The sequence below is a fragment of the Mycteria americana genome, chromosome 6 (genome assembly GCF_035582795.1).
Source record: "Mycteria americana isolate JAX WOST 10 ecotype Jacksonville Zoo and Gardens chromosome 6, USCA_MyAme_1.0, whole genome shotgun sequence".
NCBI classification, from domain to species: Eukaryota; Metazoa; Chordata; class Aves; order Ciconiiformes; family Ciconiidae; genus Mycteria; species Mycteria americana.
The window spans coordinates 22,179,550-22,197,827 of NC_134370.1; the positions used below are offsets into that span (position 1 = coordinate 22,179,550).

An 18,278-nucleotide genomic window follows, 5' to 3' on the forward strand; every position below is an offset into this window, starting at 1 on the left:
ACCAGTAATGGCAGCTCTGGGAAGGTGTTCTTGACTCTCTTGAGCATTTCAGAGCTGAAGTGAGCCTTTAGCCTCTTGGGTGTGACTTGTTCTGCATGTTACAAGCAACTACACTGGCACTACCATAAAGTACTCCTAAAGTGGTTGGGCTTTGAAAAGCTCCCTCTTAAGCTAATGCTACCAGCCCTAATTTCCCCTCCCACTCTGTTCCTGTGTGAGTCTCTTCCACCCTAGCCAAACTCCAATGGAGAAGAGTTACTCCTAAGCTGAGTTTCTGTCATCAGCATTGGTGCTAGACAATGAGCTATTTTGACAACTAACTTCCTGAAACTGGAGTAGAAGCCTAAAATATCTTTAACACTGTCCATTAGTTTGGCAACTCTCAACACTTCGTATTAACTTCCCTGCCTTTACTGAACATGTGAAGGAGCCAGGGAAGTTCTTGTCCCTTGCCTGACTAGAAACCAACAAAGCCCAACCACTTTGTGTGCTGCATTCTCCTGTGCTCCATCCTTTCTCTGCTGAGTGTAGACAGATTTGCATGCTTGGCTCCTGGGATCTTGGGTAGATGTATGTGGCCCAAAGCAAACTGGGGATGAAACTCTTTCAGGCAAGAAGCTAACGTAACACAAATGCTCATTAACAGTGTTAAAAGCTCTCTGCTAGATGATATCTAGCTAGGAAGACAAAAGTCATTAAGTACTTAATAGCTCTGCTTGTGTAGATCATGATGATCTTAGTCTGTCCAGCAGAGCAGCTCCCTGTAGGTATTTTTTCCCCCTCCTTGTCCCCATTGGATTCATTCATCTAATGATAGTTCCCTCTGGACTTCAGCTATTCCTGAAAGTACAGGCTTCTCACTAAGGGGACTGGAATCTGTTGCCCAGTGACAGAGAACTGCAGGAAGCCCTAGGGTAGTGATGGATGTCTACATGATTCACCATCACAAGACAACAATCTTCACTGAGGCCAAAGAGATGACAACTGTGCATGAGTTGAAAAAGGTGGTGGAGGGAATACTGAAGAGGCCAGTGGGAGGAGCAGCAGCTGTACAAAGATGACCAGCTGCTGGATGATAAGACCTTGGTAGACTGTGGCTTAAGCAGCCAAAGCTGCCATCCTCATGTTCCTGCTATGGTGGGCTTGGCTTTATTCAGACTTGGCAATGGAACCTTTGAACCACTGTGTATTGATGCCTTCTCAAGCACCCCTGAGCTACCTGCTGTTATGAAGCCACAGGAGTCTGGTAGCAGCTCTATTGAGCAAGCCTTGTGCTAAAACCAGCATCTCCTGTTTTGCCTCTTGCAGACAGGGTGCTGGTCTTGTCTATGTATCCTGCATCCATCCACACCCTTCCAAATGTGTCTATCTGACCAATAAAGCACTGCAATTCAATTACAAATTACATGATGTCAGTGTTCTGTAGCATCCAGGCAGCCAACAGAACTGTTTCCTGGGATCCTTCTCTTGAATTGGTGCTAGAGAAGGTGTGCTACATGTGTGCCTCCTTAATTGTGAAGGGCATGTTCCACCACTTGTGTTTCTTCCAGCCAATGCCTGTGGCCTTATCAGCTGTGAGCTGCTGGATTTTTTGGGGGAAGAAGTGTTGCACAGTCTAACTTGGCAAACAAGCATTTGTTTCTCTGTCTTCATCTTGACTTCTGACAGTAGTGCCTCTGAGGAGTTTGGCTGTAAATCTTGGGGGTGCAGAAGGAACTTCTAGTCCTGCATGTAGCAAAATCTTTAGGAAGACTATAACCTTAAGATCTGAGCAGAGGTAAGGTTAGCAAATAAAGCTTATTACCTCCAAAGTTAAGGGACGCTGCACTAATACAATGCACAGCAATGAATTCCTAGAGTTGACGTGAGGTATGGTTACTGGCATGGACTGTTGAAAACCTCTGTCAACTGCGCAAAGACTTTCTTCAAAGTATTAGGAGTTTACTTTCTGGCATCTGCCTTCTCCATTCTTGAAAGGCAAGAAAAATGCAGTGGAAAAAGGACAGTATAGCCAGGAACTGATACCAGAAAACTGCAGTTTGAGAGGTCTGTAAGAAAGAAGTTGGTTACCATAGGCATGAGATCAGTCCTATCAATGCTTCTACTGTTAAGAAAGCTTACAAAGTTGCTTCTCTTCCCAAACAGAATTCACCTCAGCACTACTTTTTTTTTTTCTATGAACCAGATTCTCTATTTCAGAATTAGACTTTCCTTTTCATCCCTTATGATGATTTCACAAGCCATCATATCTGACTCAACTCACCTGTGTTGCAAGGGGCAAACTCCTGGTTTTGCTCTGTTAACAATCAGAGGTGCTAATGCATATATTCCCTCAATGAAACTCTGAAGTAGTGTTATTGTTAAGTTTTTATTCTCCTGTATCAAGGGTAATTCAGGCAGGCCAGTCTATGTCCAAGTTCAAAAAACACTCTTAAAACTACTCAGTCCTGTCCATGATATCTCCTTGGAGGTTTCTCTCTGTACTGATAGACTAGACACTTCTAAAATGCCACTTACATTCTTAAACCTCACTGGAGCAAAGAGAAATGGAGCTCAAGTCTGCCAGCTGAATTGGAATCTAGGTTTGTGTTCTCTGTAGCTCTGACTTGTCCATACTCTCCTTCCAGCACAGGAGCACTGTCACAGAACTAGGATACCGTCTAGTGACTGTAGTGAATTTATAGGCGACAAAAAAGAACGATACAAACAAACCTCAGCAACAACAGAAAAATTTCAGAGCTGTCATATGTGTAGATAAATAAGCTGAACTAATGTACAGCTGTATTTAGAGAAATCTGCTTGATCAAGCTCCTGACACTTCCCACTAGGCTTGCTGAAAAACTTGGGTCCTCTCTGAAATTCTTGACTGGCAGTGAGCATCAAACAAAGAATACTGGCATGCCACTCTCCATTTCTGATACAATTTTGGTCATTCTAACTTTCAAACTCCTTTTTACTGAAAAAGGAGTCCCCCCTTCAGAAGAGATACTTGGAAGAAAGTGAAGGGAGATGTTAATGACGAATAACGGCTGCTCAACAGAAATTATATCCTAAAAACATAGGCCTGAGGCCAGCCATGTAGCCAAACAAGATGCTGAACTTCTGGGTGTTATGCTCACAAATGTCTCTGCCAGGATTCATAATAATGTTAGAGTTGATGTCTTATCTAATCCATTTGTATAATTTGCTGTTAATATTAGAGAACAATACTCTATGCTTTGAATGTACCTGTTCAACAGTCTGCCTAACACACTCAAATACTACAAATGGGATCAAACAACTGAGCTGGAAAAGAGACTTTTGTCAAATAATCCAGTCTATGACTTCAGGAGTCTAAAGAATTTTGAGTGAATAGGGCACCAAGCCAGATCCCAGCTTACCTATCCTTGATCATCACCTTTGGTGCACAGGACAGCATCCCTTTGTCCAGAAGCAGGGCAAGAGCAGGAGAGCACCCCAATAAAATAAGACCTTGCAGCCACCAGGAAGCTTCCTCCCTGTGCAGGACCTGGGGAGACTAAGGGATAGTGCTCTTAGGAGAGATTAAGCAAGTCCCAAAATAGGAACTGAAAAGTGGAGGCAAAGTGCCTCAGGCAGCTGTGGTACTCTAATGAGACTGTAACTTGGCTCAGTATAGCATGTTAGGGAAGCTACATGGTACCAAGCTGGTATTTCAGCCCAGTCCAGCTACCATGGGTTTGAGTGACTTCTGTGTTATACAGCTTAGGGAATGAATTCTCTCACATTCTCTGAGCTGCTGTAGTCAGCTGTTAAACAAAACTGCTTGTTTCTGTCTCTGCAGATTTTCCCCATCTTTGGCAGGCCAAGGCAGCAATGGGAGAAACCTCTGGAATTACAGTGGAGAAAATACTGGGATATTTTGAAGAAGGCTGTCATCTCATGGTGGCAAAGGACTGCAGTTTATCAGTGCTCCATAATGGAGATCTACCTGAAGTATTGACTATGCAAAAGCACTGAAGCCCTGGAGAATCGTAAAAAGCATGGGTCAGTGGTTGAGACTTACATGCTGAAAGAAATGAAATGTGAAAACATAATTTTTGGGGCTGGGGTGAAGTGTTAAAGTAACCTGGTCTTGCTGAGTATTTTAGATTGGTCATATGACTTGCGTGTTCTGGAGTTTCATGTAAATAGCTATTATAAAGCCAATCAGTTTACCCTAAAATAAACCACAGCTTGGCCCAGGGAAACATGCAAACAACAATAGATTTGAACAGAACCATTCAGGCTTTCAAAAGGTGCCAAGGCAAACTTTCCTGCATACCAACAGATGACTTTAAGAGCAAAGTGAATAAGCGAAATTGTCATGAACTGAATTTATCTAAGTTTTAAAAACTGGCATGAAGCAGAAGGTGAACTTCAAATCTCTAGCTTCTTTGGTATGCATAATGTAAATGAGATATGCACTTTCCTTGTTTATGATTAAGTTGGATTTTATTTTTAAGATTGGGGCAAAAATCTTAATGGAAACAAAACATAAATGGGTACTAAACCATTAAGTTTTAGGTGATAAACACTGTTTGATAGGAAAACTTCCATCAGATTTGACATGTGTGTTCCGGTGTTTGGTTTAAAAGACTTGGTAGTTGGTAGGCTAAGCACTAGATTTCATTTTTTTTTTTTTAGGGCAAGAACACCTTTCCAGTAGGTGTTCAAGTACTTGTTTCAAGTACTTAAGACTTGCCTTGAAAAGAATTACTGGGAGTAGAGGGCTCAGGGCCTATCCAAACTGCCCTACTATCCAAAACTGCCTCTCTTTCTAGTAGGGCTAGTGGGAGAGCTGTGTGCTACCAGGTGGAGAGAGGGAAACTGGGGGGAAGAGAGCACACAACCTCTTCTGCTCTGCCTGGGCTGTGTTGCCTCCCAAGTTCTGCAGAGTCTCTTAAACCTTTAACATGTCAAGATAATTGAGGAAACTCTTATGTGAATGTTTTCTTTCCACTATGTGGAGCTAGTGGTGTTATGATCTAAGGCTTTGAGGGTGGGGGGATGTGTTCTTTGTATGGGACTGTAGCTGTGTGGTGAAATAGTGAAATGCCAAGACAAAACATCACTTGGCAAAAGTGGGAAGAGCAAAGCAGAGCTTAGTATGCTCTGTCTCTACTTTCTTCATTTTGAAGGTTTTGTCATCCTCCCACAGCTAGAACCCTTGCTACAGAAGGGAGCCAAGTCCCTGCTGTGCTTCTGGTGTTCCAAAACTGGATGTGACGGGTAACATCATCTGCTTCCATGTTGAAACTTGGAGCTGACAAGATAAGAGCAGACTGCTCCCTGGAGGATTTTTGGATTAGACATGAAAAGAATCTTTCCTACTTCTGCATAGCAGACAGGGTAGATTCACATATTGGAACAAGACTTGGCAGATGGTAGAGAAAGGTGCTTGGGTGGATTTAAAGTGTGGTTAAATAGGTAGTAGGTAAAAATGTAGCAGTGCTAGTAAGGCTGGCTTTTTTGGAATTTTGGTGCATAGGTCTCCTCAGCCTTAAAAAGGAAAGTAAATCTTTGGTCACCACCTACTTAAGACTTGGTGTTCTCTGTGGACATGCCTTACAACTGAACCTGGAAGCCACTTGCAGACAGAAAGACATCCATAGACTGGTCTGAGTTGGAAGGGACCTTTGAAGATACCTGGTTCTGCTCCCCCTGCAATAGGCAGGTACATCTTCCACTAGATCAGGCTGCTCAAAGCCCTGTCCAACCTGACCTTGAACTCTTCCAGGGATGGGGCATCTACAACTTCACTGGGCAACCTGTTCCAGTGTCTCATCACCCTCATAGTAAAAATTTCTTCCTTGTATCTAATCTGAATGTACCCTCTTTTAGCTTAAAACTTTCACCCCTTGTCCTACCACTACAGGCCCTGGTAAAAAGTCTCTCTCCATCCATGCTGCTACCCTTCCTGTGTCACATCCCTTGGTGCAAACTAGAAATATCAACCCTACAATTCCTGTGTCCTATGGTGTAGTAGTTTCTCAAAGTATTTCCAAGTCCTCTAGCCTCATCCCTGAAGTGCTGGAGTCTGTGCTAGGCATGGTGTCACTAGAAGATGCCTTCAAATATGCTTTCTCTTAGCATAGGCATGCAAAGGGAGGTAAATGGGCTCATGGCCTAGCTGCTAATGGGGACAGTGTCTCCCAAGCAATGTCACTCAATGTGGGTAGATAGTTTTGTGAATGGTAAGTCTTGAGCTTTCCAAGCAGGTGAGAGTGGTAAGCAGAAATAGAAGCAGCAAGCTAGTATTTGTTTGCAGTCACACTGTCAGCCAGTTTTCCCAAGAAACGCATGTGCTTTGTGGTAGGTGAATTGTGATTGTATGTGCAAGTATGTGGATGCAGTTCCAAAATGGTTCTAACCCAACTTCAGCATCCTTGGCAGGTGCTGAAGGGGCTGGTGATCCAGAACAATGAGTTGAACCAGAACACTGGAAAACAAAATTTTGGTGCTAGAATAAGGAAGGTGGTAGGTAGAGGCAAGTAGGAAAATAACAGCCTGCACATGCACTGGATTAAACCAATGAGGGAGCTGGAGTCTGAGGTAAAGGCAGCTTATTACTGTGGGAATAAATGTAGTAAGAAGATGGGCTGCTCTTTGTGGGTGGGGCTCAAATTGCATCTGCTGCTGGGATGGCAATAACATGGAGAAAAATCTCTCCTTTATGCTGTATAAAAAAGGCTGAAGACTATTACACAAGCTTCAAAACTATCTGTCCATACTCCATTCCACTATAGCAAATCAGGATGGCCTCACAAATGCCCATCTCCTCTTGGCAGGCAAACTTTTTTGCACTTTGTTGGATATTGGGACAGGCTGTGAATCTGAATGCTCTACCAGCTGTAAAGAGCAAGATTCATGTCTGAGAACATGAATCCTGTCTGTACATAGATGGCACCTGTAAGATACAGGATAGAATAATGGCTTTTTTAAACTTCCTCTCATGGCCTTGATGCTTGGGTAGAGTCCATCTGAAATGACTCAGGAGTTATAATGCTCCCAGCCTTTGGACAATTTTCAGACATTATGTAATGGGATGCCTCATCTGCTTCTACTCTGAGAGTACTCAAACTGGCAAACTTAAGCACACTGTGAGGAGCTCAGGGCAAATGGATTTCAGTGGATTTTGTCCTGTTTCAGAGATCAGATTGTGATCTGCAGCAGAATAGAAAAGACTGGTGCCCTCAGAACAACTGGAGAAAAAGAAATTAGCATACTTCAGTGATGCAGAAAAGGAATTAACTGAGGAGGGGAAGAAGATGGCAGGAAGGAAAAAATGGCCGCCTCTTTTGGAAGACTGCACAGAGCTTGACCTCTTGTATACAGAGACCATAAATGCAAAGCCCAGCTTCAGTCAAATGTAGGTCACAATTCCAGACTCATCAACATTTTCAATTTAGGCTATGGTACTGCAGAAAAGGAATAATTCAGGGGTTCAGAAGCAGGTGTCTCTACTGAACTAAGAATATCTCTGCAAATACTGAGAAAGTTTATACCACTGCCTTCAGAAACACTATCAGAGCACATTACTTTTTGGTTCCTGTTATATTCTTAGTCTTTGTATTATCTAGCTTGTAGTCTTCCTGAGTATAATTATGAAGTCTGGATCTTATTTTTGACTGGTTCTATGAAATAGTTCTTTATCACTAAGGGACATCTGATCAAGACAGATACTAATTGTGTGCCTAAATAGTTGGGTACAAAGCTTGTTCCACAATGTGCTATAATTGACTATTTGCATAAATACATCACAAGCAGGTCCCGTGTCTTCCAGATATGGGTAGATGTTAGGGGAAAAAAAAACCTAATTCAGCAGTCAGTTTCAGGTGAGTTTAGAGGTAAACTACAAAATAAATGGGTGTTGTAACATACAAATTGTCAAGCTAGCTCTGGTAAGTATGTGATCAAAATCCCACTGTCTAAAGATAATAGGGGAAGAGGTATCCTCTGTTCTCAAACTAAGGTATTTTGGGTGTTAAGCTCTGAACTTCTACATACAGCATCTTCCTGGGCTTCACAAGAACATTGGTTCAGTTACAACTCAATCCTGTGCGTGCTCCTGGGCAGCCTGTTGACACCTGTGTCTTATCTGATGTGGAGCACAAGACCTCAACTGGTGTTGCACATTTTTTGGTAGCCTAGAAAGGAGAAAGTGGGACAGATGCGGCTCAGATCATCTTACCCTCTTACCTTTTTCCCAGTAGGTGTAATTGTTACTGCTTTTGATGTGCCTTATGGGCTTTGTGACACTTTTAGTCTATTTGCACAGTGATGTTAGCAGCTTTGGCTTCTAAACTGTTGTATAAAGTACTTTACTGTGGGCCCTCTTCCAAGAGGGCATGTGGCAGGTAATTTAAAAGAAGTGTAACCAACAGGGTTGCCTTCCTGGGGAAGGAGAAAGGGAAGCAGAGGTAGAATAAATCACTGGGGCATAATTCCTAGGGTTCTGTGTTGCTTACCAGAGCACATGTGGTCGAGGCTGACCTAAACTGAGGTTTGCCTTGCCCCTGCAGACAGCAGGACAGGGCCCTGCTGACAAGGTGTGTGCTTAATCCATAATTTGAAATTAGGAACTATGGAAGCTCTGACATGCTCTTTCTGTTACAGGGAAATAAACATGGAGACATAGGATGCTCAGTCACTTGTGGAAAAAGGCAACTGAACAAATGTACCCATAAAGATTATGAAGGAGTGCCCCAAGGGAGAGCTTATACCAGCACGTGTATCCTGCTCAGTTATTGTTTGTGGATTTGCCAAGCTTCTTCCCTGTTTGAGCCCAGTCCAGATCAGTCTCTCCATCCAGCCACAAATCCTGCCCATTGGCCAATTTAACTTGAATTTCTTTAGGGTTAATCTGAATACAAGTACCTGAAAGGAGGTTGTAGCAAGGTGGGTGTCAGTCTGTTCTCCCAGGTAACTAGTGATAGGACAAGAGGAAATGGCCTCAAGTTGCACCAGGGGAGGTTTAGATTCCATATTAGGAAAAATTCTGCCACCAAAAGGGTTGTCAAGCATTGGAACAGGCTGCCCAGGGAAATGGTTGAGTCACCATCCCTGGAGGTATTTAAAAGACGTGTAGATGTGGTGCTTTGGGACATATTTTAGTGGTGGACTTGGCAGTGCTAGGTTAATGGTTGGACCTGATGATCTAAAAGGTCTTTTCCAACCTATATGATTCTATGAATAAATGACCTTCCCTTTTACCCAAACCCCAGGTTGAGGACTGGGTCTGCTGTGCTGTGGGTGCAATGGAAGTATAGTGCTGGGTTAGACTGGGTAGCTGGTGGCTCTTGCATTCCATAGGTTGGGCAAGCTCCAGGGAACCATATAGGATAGAAGATCATCATACAAGACATCATCCTAGAAAAGAGAGTGTTCAGAAAGATTTTTAAGTTGCTTTTCATTTCTTTTCCATGGCTTTTTGGAATGTTAATTCTTTAGGCTTCCATCCTCAAAGAAGAAAACAAGTCACATGAATTTCTGATGCTTCATCTGGTTTTATTTTAGCTTTAAGATACAGCTGTGCACAGATAACAGAATATACTCCCTGGCACTGAAGCGTGACTGGAGAAGAATTAAAATTAGCAGCTACTGAGAATACTTAATGTTGGCTTTAATTTCTGCTTGCAAGGAAGGAACAAGTCAGTTCTTTCTTCATGGGAAAGCAGAAGGCAGAGAAACCAAGGGAGTCTTTTGTGAGTAGATGTTCAATTTTATTATGTGTTAGGTTTTATGAGTAGATTTGACTCAACAGCTGCATTTTTCAGTGTTTTTGAATTTGTGAGAGAGAACCCGTAAAACAAAAAAAAGGAAATATGCTCCAAATCCACAATCCTTCTCTGTTAGCCCACCCATTCATGGACTGCACAAGCTTTTGAGTGATCAGCTTTCTCCACTACTTCATAAGCGCAGATCTCCTTGTTGAAAATGCTTACACACTCTTCACTGTAGCCAACTGGTCTTGCATAGCTGTCATTAGGGAAAGAAAGACAAAGAGGTGATGAGACCAACAATTAAACAGCTTCCACTTCAGATGGTATCTACACTTTCAATATGAAGAGGCTATATTGAGGTGTTCAGGAGCAGAAAAGAGCTCACAACAAAGCTGCCAGCTCAAAAGTTACTTAGCCTGCTGCTTAAGCAGGATTAGGGGAAAGTTGTTGTTTACCGATCTGACTTACACCCAAGGGATGTTTGTTGTGTTTATTTGCTACTCAAATATCATTGATTTTTCTTTTCAGCCACAATATGGAACAAGAACTTCATGAGTGGTTGGGTGTCACTACAGTAAAAATTACAGGCATGCCAGTGTATCTTTAGCTGCTTCTCAGAGCAGAGGGGCAATGAGTGGCTTTGGGAAGATCTGGATTAGGAGCAGTAGAAAATTCTTAAGTAACTACGTGTTCTCTCTTGAATCAGTATCTTGCCTGAAGTTTTATCCCCAAGAAGAATTAAGTCCTCTTTTAAAATCAAGAATCTTTTTTTTTTTAACATGAGCTATATTTGTCAGAGGAACTTCTTGCATGCTCAGTGATGATGGTGTTGGGTTAATGCATAACTTCGTGATATGAAATGAGTGAGAGAAGGGTCATGGTCACTTCTCAGGGATCCCTATGTGAAGGGAGGTGCTTTGTACTGTATCATGGCAGTGGAGAAAAACCCCCACTGCTGCTCTGAACTCACCTGGAGCAGCAGCTGATTCCACTCGTGCTACAGATGCAATTATAGCAGTCCTCATTCCTCCATGTGGAACCAAATTCATGCAGCTCTCCATCTGAGATACGGCAGCCTGAAAAGGTAGTGTGCAAGCAGCCTTCAGTGTCAGACCTATTGCACTAACAATGCTATTGCTTGTACAAAATGGGTAGGACCTTTGAGGGCTTTTTGCATTAACATCCCTATCTGGTAAACACTGAGGGTCCCCAATAGAGCAGGACTGCTACTATTCTAACACCCAGAGAAGGGTATCTTCCATCCCTCTGTTTCCTGTAGTTCTTAACAGCATTGGATTTCCTGGAGTAGCTCATCTTTAAGTACAGGCATCAGAGCACCCAGCAGAAAGACAACCAGGCACAGACCTGGTCAGAATTAAGATAAGGCTTTGACTTCCCCCCTCGTTAACACCAACTACTGTTGACTCATTTAGAGCAAGACTACATCTGCCTGGCAAACTTTTCCCAATCCTCAGCTGCAGTAAGAAAACACATATTGGATACAAAGTTCCTGTCCAACAGTCATGGAATTGCAGATGACACCAAGCTGAGTGGTGTGGTTGACACACCTGAGGGATGGGATGCCATCCAGAGGGACCTGGGCAAGCTTGAGAAGGGGGCCTGTGTGAACATCATGAGGTTCAACAAGGCCAAAGCCAGGGTCCTGCACCTGGGTCGGGGCAACCCCCAGTATCAATACATGCTGGGGGGTTGAAGGGATTGAGAGCAGCCCTGTGGAGAAGGACTTGGGGGTACTGGTGGATGAAAAGCCGGACATGAGCCAGCAATGTGCGCTTGCAGTCCAGAAAGCCAACCGTGTCCTGGGCTGCATCAAAAGAAGCATGGCCAGCAGGTCGAGGGAGGTGATTCTGCCCCTCTGCTCTGCTCTGGTGAGACCCCACCTGCAGTACTGCCTCCAGCTCTGGAGTCCTCAGCACAGGAAAGACATGGACCTGTTGGATTGGGTCCAGAGGAGGGCCACAAAAATTACCAGAGGGATGGAACACCTCCCCTGTGAAGAAAGGCTGAGAGATTTGTGGTTGTTCAGCCTGGAGAAGAGAAGGCTCTGGGGAGACCTTAATGCAGCATTTCAGTACTTAAAGGGGGCTTATAAGAAAGATGGGGACAAACTTTTTAGCGGGACCTGCTGCAATAGGGCAAGGGGTAATGGTTTTAAACTAAAAGAGAGTAGATCTAGACTAGATATAAGGAAGAAATTTTTTACCATGAGGGTGGTGAAACACTGGAACAGGTTGCCCAGAGAGGAGGTAGATGCCCCATCCCTGGAAACATTCAAGGTCAGGCTGGACGGGGCTCTGAGCAACCTGATCCAGTTGAAGATGTCCCTGCTCACTGCAGAGGGGGTTGGACTAGATGACCTTTAAAGGTCCCTTCCAACCCAAGCTATTATGAATAGACTTCCTAAATGACTGATCTGGAAAGCAGGATTTTATGAGGACCGGACAAGACAGAGTGGAGGATTTGGGGGTTCTAGGTTGTGTCTTTGCCTATAAATATGTTCTCTTTCTTTTGTAATGTTAACTCATTTTTCTAGTAGGAGCACTAGCTGTCCCAGAAAAAGCTCTATTTTGGGACACTTGGTTTATTTTGCATACTGGCTCACATCGGCTGCTCTTGTGTCCAAATAATTGCATGTTTCTTTTGAGCACTTATTTTCCTGCAGCTCCACTCATCTGCAGACTGATAGACTAGCTGTGTTCAGGAAGAGCAGTCCCAGACTCAAGGGGAGCAGCCATTCTGTGCTTAAGAACTTTCCTTGGGATAGGGAAACAACTAGTGAGTAAACTGACCAACATGCTGAACACTTGCTAGCCTGTTTCCTCCTTTATACTGACCACACACACACACAGAGAAAAGTCCTTCTCCTCCCTTCTCTGTATTTCTAAATATGCTGCCATAGGGAAAGCATGAATTATTAATTTATAAATGTGTATGAAGTAAGTCCATGTTATTTCTCTGGACAAAATTAATTTGTAATTTGGCCTGTGTGATGCTCCTCAGATAAAGTCTTTTTTTTATATATAACATATTATAAATTCCCTGCTCTCCATACTGCATTTCACCCCCCGTTTCCTAGTGGTTTCTCTCCACTGTTTCCACTTATTTCTAAATTGTGATAAATTGCACTGAATGGACAAATCAAATCAGGCAGTGGTTGTGGTGATGTCTGTCAAGCTGAGGACAGTTGACTTCTTACCTGCAATCTCACCATCAAACATGCTTGCCTCCAATGGCTGAAAGAAGCACTGAGCATTGGACAGTGTCACGCTAATGGCAAGAACAAGAAGGCAGGCCAAGATGGTTTTCTGAACAAGAGAGCAGAATTAATATGAATGTTTAAGTAACTCTTAAGATGTCTTGAGAAATACTACCATTACAAATAGGAAAATAATTGTGGTTTCAAATCAAAATCCATTGTCTTTTGCAGTTTAGACACTATAACACACAGTCAGGAATATTGAGCCATTTAGAAGGAGCAGAGGCAGAGCATCATTTGAGAGGTGAAAAGAATGTCTGTCTTTCCAAACTGTTAAAATCAAGCGTTGCCTAATACAGGACTGAGACTCAGATACTCTTTGTGAAAAGAGTGTGTGTTATCCTTTTTTCCCCTCCCCATTAATTTTTCTTGTAATTATTTTCTCCATAGGATTGGTCACCAACTGTCTCTGCCAGTAACCTCACTCATAGTTGTAAAAATTTCTTCACTGGAGTCTGAAGAACCCACTGTGTGTTTTACCCTAATATTGAAGAGGAACAAGCTGAAGAACTTTAGCTGAAGTTGAGCCCTCAAGATTTGAGCCTGCTTTGAGCAGGTGGTTGGACCAAATGAGCTGCAGGTATCCCTTCCAACCTAGATAATTCTATATTTTATGACCTTTGTCAGCTACTTTTTCTGAAAGTTCAGCTTAAACTCCTCAGTGGGTCCCTTGTCCTTCAATATTAGTTTGAAACGTTTGAACAGCTTTCATTAGGAATATGAAGGAAATAAGTGCAAGAACTCTAGGGTGGAATTAGCTGTAATGAATTTAAAATCTTCGTAAGAGAGGAAAGGTAGACCAGAATAAACAATGACATATACACACATGTATGTTGTATTTATATGTGGGTGTTTTGGACAGAGTAGAACTGGTGACTTATAAAAAGTCATATCTGAGATATGGGAGGAGGGAAGAACTAGCATTTAATTTTGCAGAGGAGAGGTTAAAACCCACAGAACTGCAATAGAGCTGCAAATGAGTAAAAATCAAGATAACGTTTTTGGGTGTAACTAAATGTTCAGACGTTATCTAGACTTTTCACAAAAATGAAGGCCAGTTCTAGGCTGAGACACAACAGAGCTGCTTTTTGCCAGAAGAGATATTATCTCCCAAGATTACAGGTAAATGAAAACAGGTTATAATAAAAAGCGTTAACTGGAGTCCTATTGGACATCTCCTACCATATACATGCTGATACCTTCTACCCAAGGTTCTTACCTGCCTGTGCCTATCTGTCTGACTTTAGCTCTCAAAACACAGAATTTCTACTTTCTCCAAATTGCTTAGATTTGAGTACTGAGATAAATCCAACAGAACTTCCTTTAAAATCTATAGCAAAATGCCATGGTCTTTTACAGTATAAGATGTAAGGACTCACCATTCTTGCAGAATTATGAGGCTTCCAGTAAGGAGACAACCTGTAAGAAGCTCATTTTCTCAGAGAACTTATAGAGAGGGAATTTATGATATCAGTCCTTGAGCAAACTGAACATGCATGAATAACTCCAATGAGGTTTCTGCAAAATGACCTCATGGGGTGGACATTATTAAAATAAGCCAATTATATACAGGAAGGTTTGGTTTTGAAAGGCACTGAGGAAATAGGTGTGGCTTTTGTGCCACACTAGATCTGGAAGGCAGTTATGGGAGGTACTTCAAAAGGAATTTCAAGCCTGGAAGGAATATTTAGTACTTGCCCTGAGAAACCCATTAGAGACATTGTGGTTGTCACTCACAACAAAGTTTGGATGCTTAGTTTGAACCGTCTAGGTTTTAAGAGAGGAACTTTGAACAATCATTCAGTTTTCTTCATCAGCTGAAGATGGAAGAAGACTCTTGTGGAAAAGGAGTGGTGGTTGGAAGGGTTATATGTAAAGCAGGGTTTCTGTGGAGAGTGGCTGGCATCTGGAGGCCCTTAGGAAAAGGTCCTAGATAACCATTTTCTTCCTTCTTCAGTTTTCTATCATGTAGAAGATCCATACGCTCAGGTCCTCTGTGAGTGGGGGGGAAAAATAGGCATTGTATATTTTCTTCCTTCATCCTTGTAGCCAGGGAAAAATGGTCCCTTTTCTGCAGAGGCTGTACATGTCAGGGGCAGACATGCTTTCCAAATGCTTAGGAGAGTAATTTGATAGCAAAGGAGTAAAGTACAGTCCCCTTTTGCTTAGCTTTGATCTAGTTGGTTCAAATATCGCAGACTGTGTCGCCCTGGTAATAAGGGGAAGACTTCTTCCCCCTATCAGGGCTACACAGTTTGCAATACTTGAACTAACTACTCTGGCTGCCTTATTGTGTTGCCTTATTGTGTGGGTTTGAGAGTTGAGGTTGAACTCCAAGCTGGGGTGGCTACTCCACACCTTCTATCCAAACTCTAGAGTTGAGATCTAGCTCAGGAAGTCCATGTGAGAAAGCCAGCATTATTGTAATGCATGTCACAGCAAGACCACGACTCACAGGGACAGCCTTAGCTGGCTTTCAACTCCGTAGGCTGGGTAGATCGGTTTTTCTTCAGTTACCAGATCTTTCTTTGGGATGGCAGAAAAGAGCTGAAGTGCTTGCAGGTATTCATAGGTTTGATTAAAGCTGCCCACAGTCATTATCATTAATGTTAGGTTTGGCAATGCTGATGTATGCACTGCCCTGAAACAGGAGATGACTAACACCACAGTCACATGGCTCATGCCCCTGACTCCTAGTCACTGGTAAAACAACAGAACACGTCGGCCTGTGAGCACAGGCACTGGGAATTTCTTTACTGACATCAACAGAGTCCAAATGTTCCCTTTGGATCTCTCAAATGTGTATGAAGCCAATTTAACAGCATCATTGTGGTTTGGGATACTGTCAGTGTTTCAGAGGAGGCATTTCAGAGCATGTGCATTTTTCTATTAAAGAGGGGAAAAAAGGCTCAGTAGATAACAAAGTAATACACCCTGATCCTAGAACAAAGCTGCCTTTTTGTGTTGGTTGGAGTGAAGATGGAGAGAGTTCACACTCTCCCTTCTGATGTCCTGTTCCTATGCTGCCTGACCTAATTGATTTACATCTGTGGGATGGCTAAGGATGGGCCCTGGCTTTGCATGCTTGCTCTTAGTTACTTCTCAGCCCATAAAGGTTACAATTTCACCCTGGCTGAAAATACTGTGGGAAGTAGCACAGAGTCCTATTCAAGATACTGGCTCTCCACATCCTCAAAGGTAATATGGAGAAAGTATTCCATGACAGTTTGGAAGAAAAGGACAATCAAATTACATTGTCTTAATTCTGTTAATATTACTGAGCCATTTAATTTTTCTTGCACGTTGTAGAGTTTACATGCAATATTTTTCTTGACAGGTATCCTGCAGCAGGTTTTTTATGAGAACAAAAGTCACCAGACACATAGCAATTTGTGATGCTGGTGTGAGACTTGCGGAATCTGTTACAGCCAAAACCCTGTCAACTTGCTGGCTTGGTGCTGAGTGACAGAGAATGTGTTTGTTATTCAACTCCACAGAACAAAAATCCAACCAATGTGCATGTGTGTTCTCTCTCAACTTTTCAGACAAGCAGTGACTGCCCAGCTGTTCCCATTGCAGGACCTTCCCTGTTTTCTAGGTGCAAGCTATGCCAGGTATGGAGAGAAGTTACTGCAAGCACCTTTCTTTGGAACGCAGCAGGGAGCAACCTGTCTAAGCCTGGGCAATGTCTAGGGACAGTGAAGAAGCTCTTTGTGTGATCTGTGAACTCAGGGGACCCTAGCAACATGCTGCGGTGCTGAAACCACTCAGAACAGCAAACTCTGTAGATAATCCATTCATGTGTTGATTACTGAGGTCATTTGTGTCCGATATTATGCTGCTTTTCTTCATGTTGTTCATGTACAGGATGACAGGTGCCTTGCTTGTGTGGGGAACAGGTATCTCCAACAGACATTGCTCTGTTGAAATCTCATGTTGTCTTCCCAATGGGTTTATTTCTTACTAAAAACATTCTAAGAATATCAGTGCTGTGCCCTCTTTCTACTCATGCTGATGAACAGAGTGTCCTGTTTCTTCCTAAAGCAGGGAAAAATCTTGGGGACTTTCTTGAAGATGTACCTCACTATTTTACTTAGTCATTCTTCAGCTAGGATTTCTGGTTAGCTCTCACTGATGACCACAGAAATAATGAGTAATGCAAGAGTATCAGCCTTGTTTTTTCTGTATCTTTCAGTGCTAGGCAATTAACAGAGAAATACAGCATGATTTCGGAGCAGTAATGTTATTAAAAAACCCCAACAAACTAGCTAATACCTATGAAAAGCATTACTCCATAAACAAATACAAGCTAGAAGAGATGCACTAGAATGAAAGCAGTCCAGGAACCTTGTTGCTTAATCCAGCATCTCCGTACTACTCTCATTCTTGAGAGGGATCGGCTTTCTGTAGGAGAGAATAGGTGCAAGACTTCTTATGGAAGATAAGTTCACATATCCAGTCATTAAAACCAGTAGGTTGACTGATACTGCCATTAAGAGGGGGAAAGCAAGAGGAAGCATGAGGCATATCAGCTCACAGATCATAAGTAAACACAACTTTACAAATAAATTTGTCTTGACCTTAAATGGACAATGCTATGTATAATGTACATTGGTTTTGCAAATGTGGCAGACTTTAACAACTGTATGTGAGAAAGGACAAGTGTTTTAAGGAAAAGCACAAGCAAACAGCACTAAAATATAGTGTGCTGTTGACACAAACATATTGTAAATGTCGTAGAAGGAAGTTTTATCTTGGTGGGAACATTTTTGTTAACTCTGAGGCTCATATACCTGTACCTCAAAGCCCATGCCTTCAGATCTCGCCTGGTATAAGGATTAACAAAGCATTGTATTAATCTTACAGGCAAGGGGCACAGATGCTGTGAGTGACTTGTCCCAGGTAGCATGAGCCTCTAGGTCAGTTCTCTCTCTGTTTCCTGGGCCTGGTAGACTCGCCAGAATTAATTTTCTTTCTTCTGCGGTGCCAGCTCTTGTTTGTGCTGGGCTATTCAGTTTCTGCTTCAAGTACATGTGGTGGAGGAGGTGCCCTTGCAGGGGAAGATGGGCTTCCCCACCCACGCATAACTTCTGGAAGGATGTGCTAATCATTGATCAAATGTGCTGTTTCTTCCCAGTCTCATACCTTAATGAATATATTAAGCATGAGATCCAAAGCCTGTGCTAGATTTCTTGTTTCAGTCATTCATGCTTTTACTGGTGCTGCCAGCAAAACAGAAATCTTCTTGCACTGAGAAAGTCATCTTCATCTGTAATAAA

General features: G+C 42.6%; 3 protein-coding genes across 3 annotated transcripts in view; 2 read left to right on the forward strand and 1 right to left on the reverse strand.

Moving 5' to 3' along the window:
• WASHC2C (WASH complex subunit 2C) overlaps positions 1–18,278 on the forward strand; it is a 182,236-nt gene that overhangs the window by 106,385 nt on the left and 57,573 nt on the right. The window lies entirely within an intron of this gene.
• On the forward strand, positions 921–1,278 carry ELOB (elongin B). The gene is given in 2 exon segments (XM_075506595.1): positions 921–1,034; positions 1,036–1,278. Coding segments are annotated over 2 exon segments (357 nt in total).
• On the reverse strand, positions 9,852–15,597 carry MSMB (microseminoprotein beta). The gene is made up of 4 exons (XM_075506596.1): positions 15,517–15,597; positions 12,940–13,048; positions 10,693–10,798; positions 9,852–9,978 (listed from the first exon to the last, which is right to left on the reverse strand). The coding sequence occupies exons 1-4, from the start codon at positions 15,595–15,597 to the stop codon at positions 9,852–9,854; spliced, it is 423 nt and encodes a 140-aa protein (XP_075362711.1).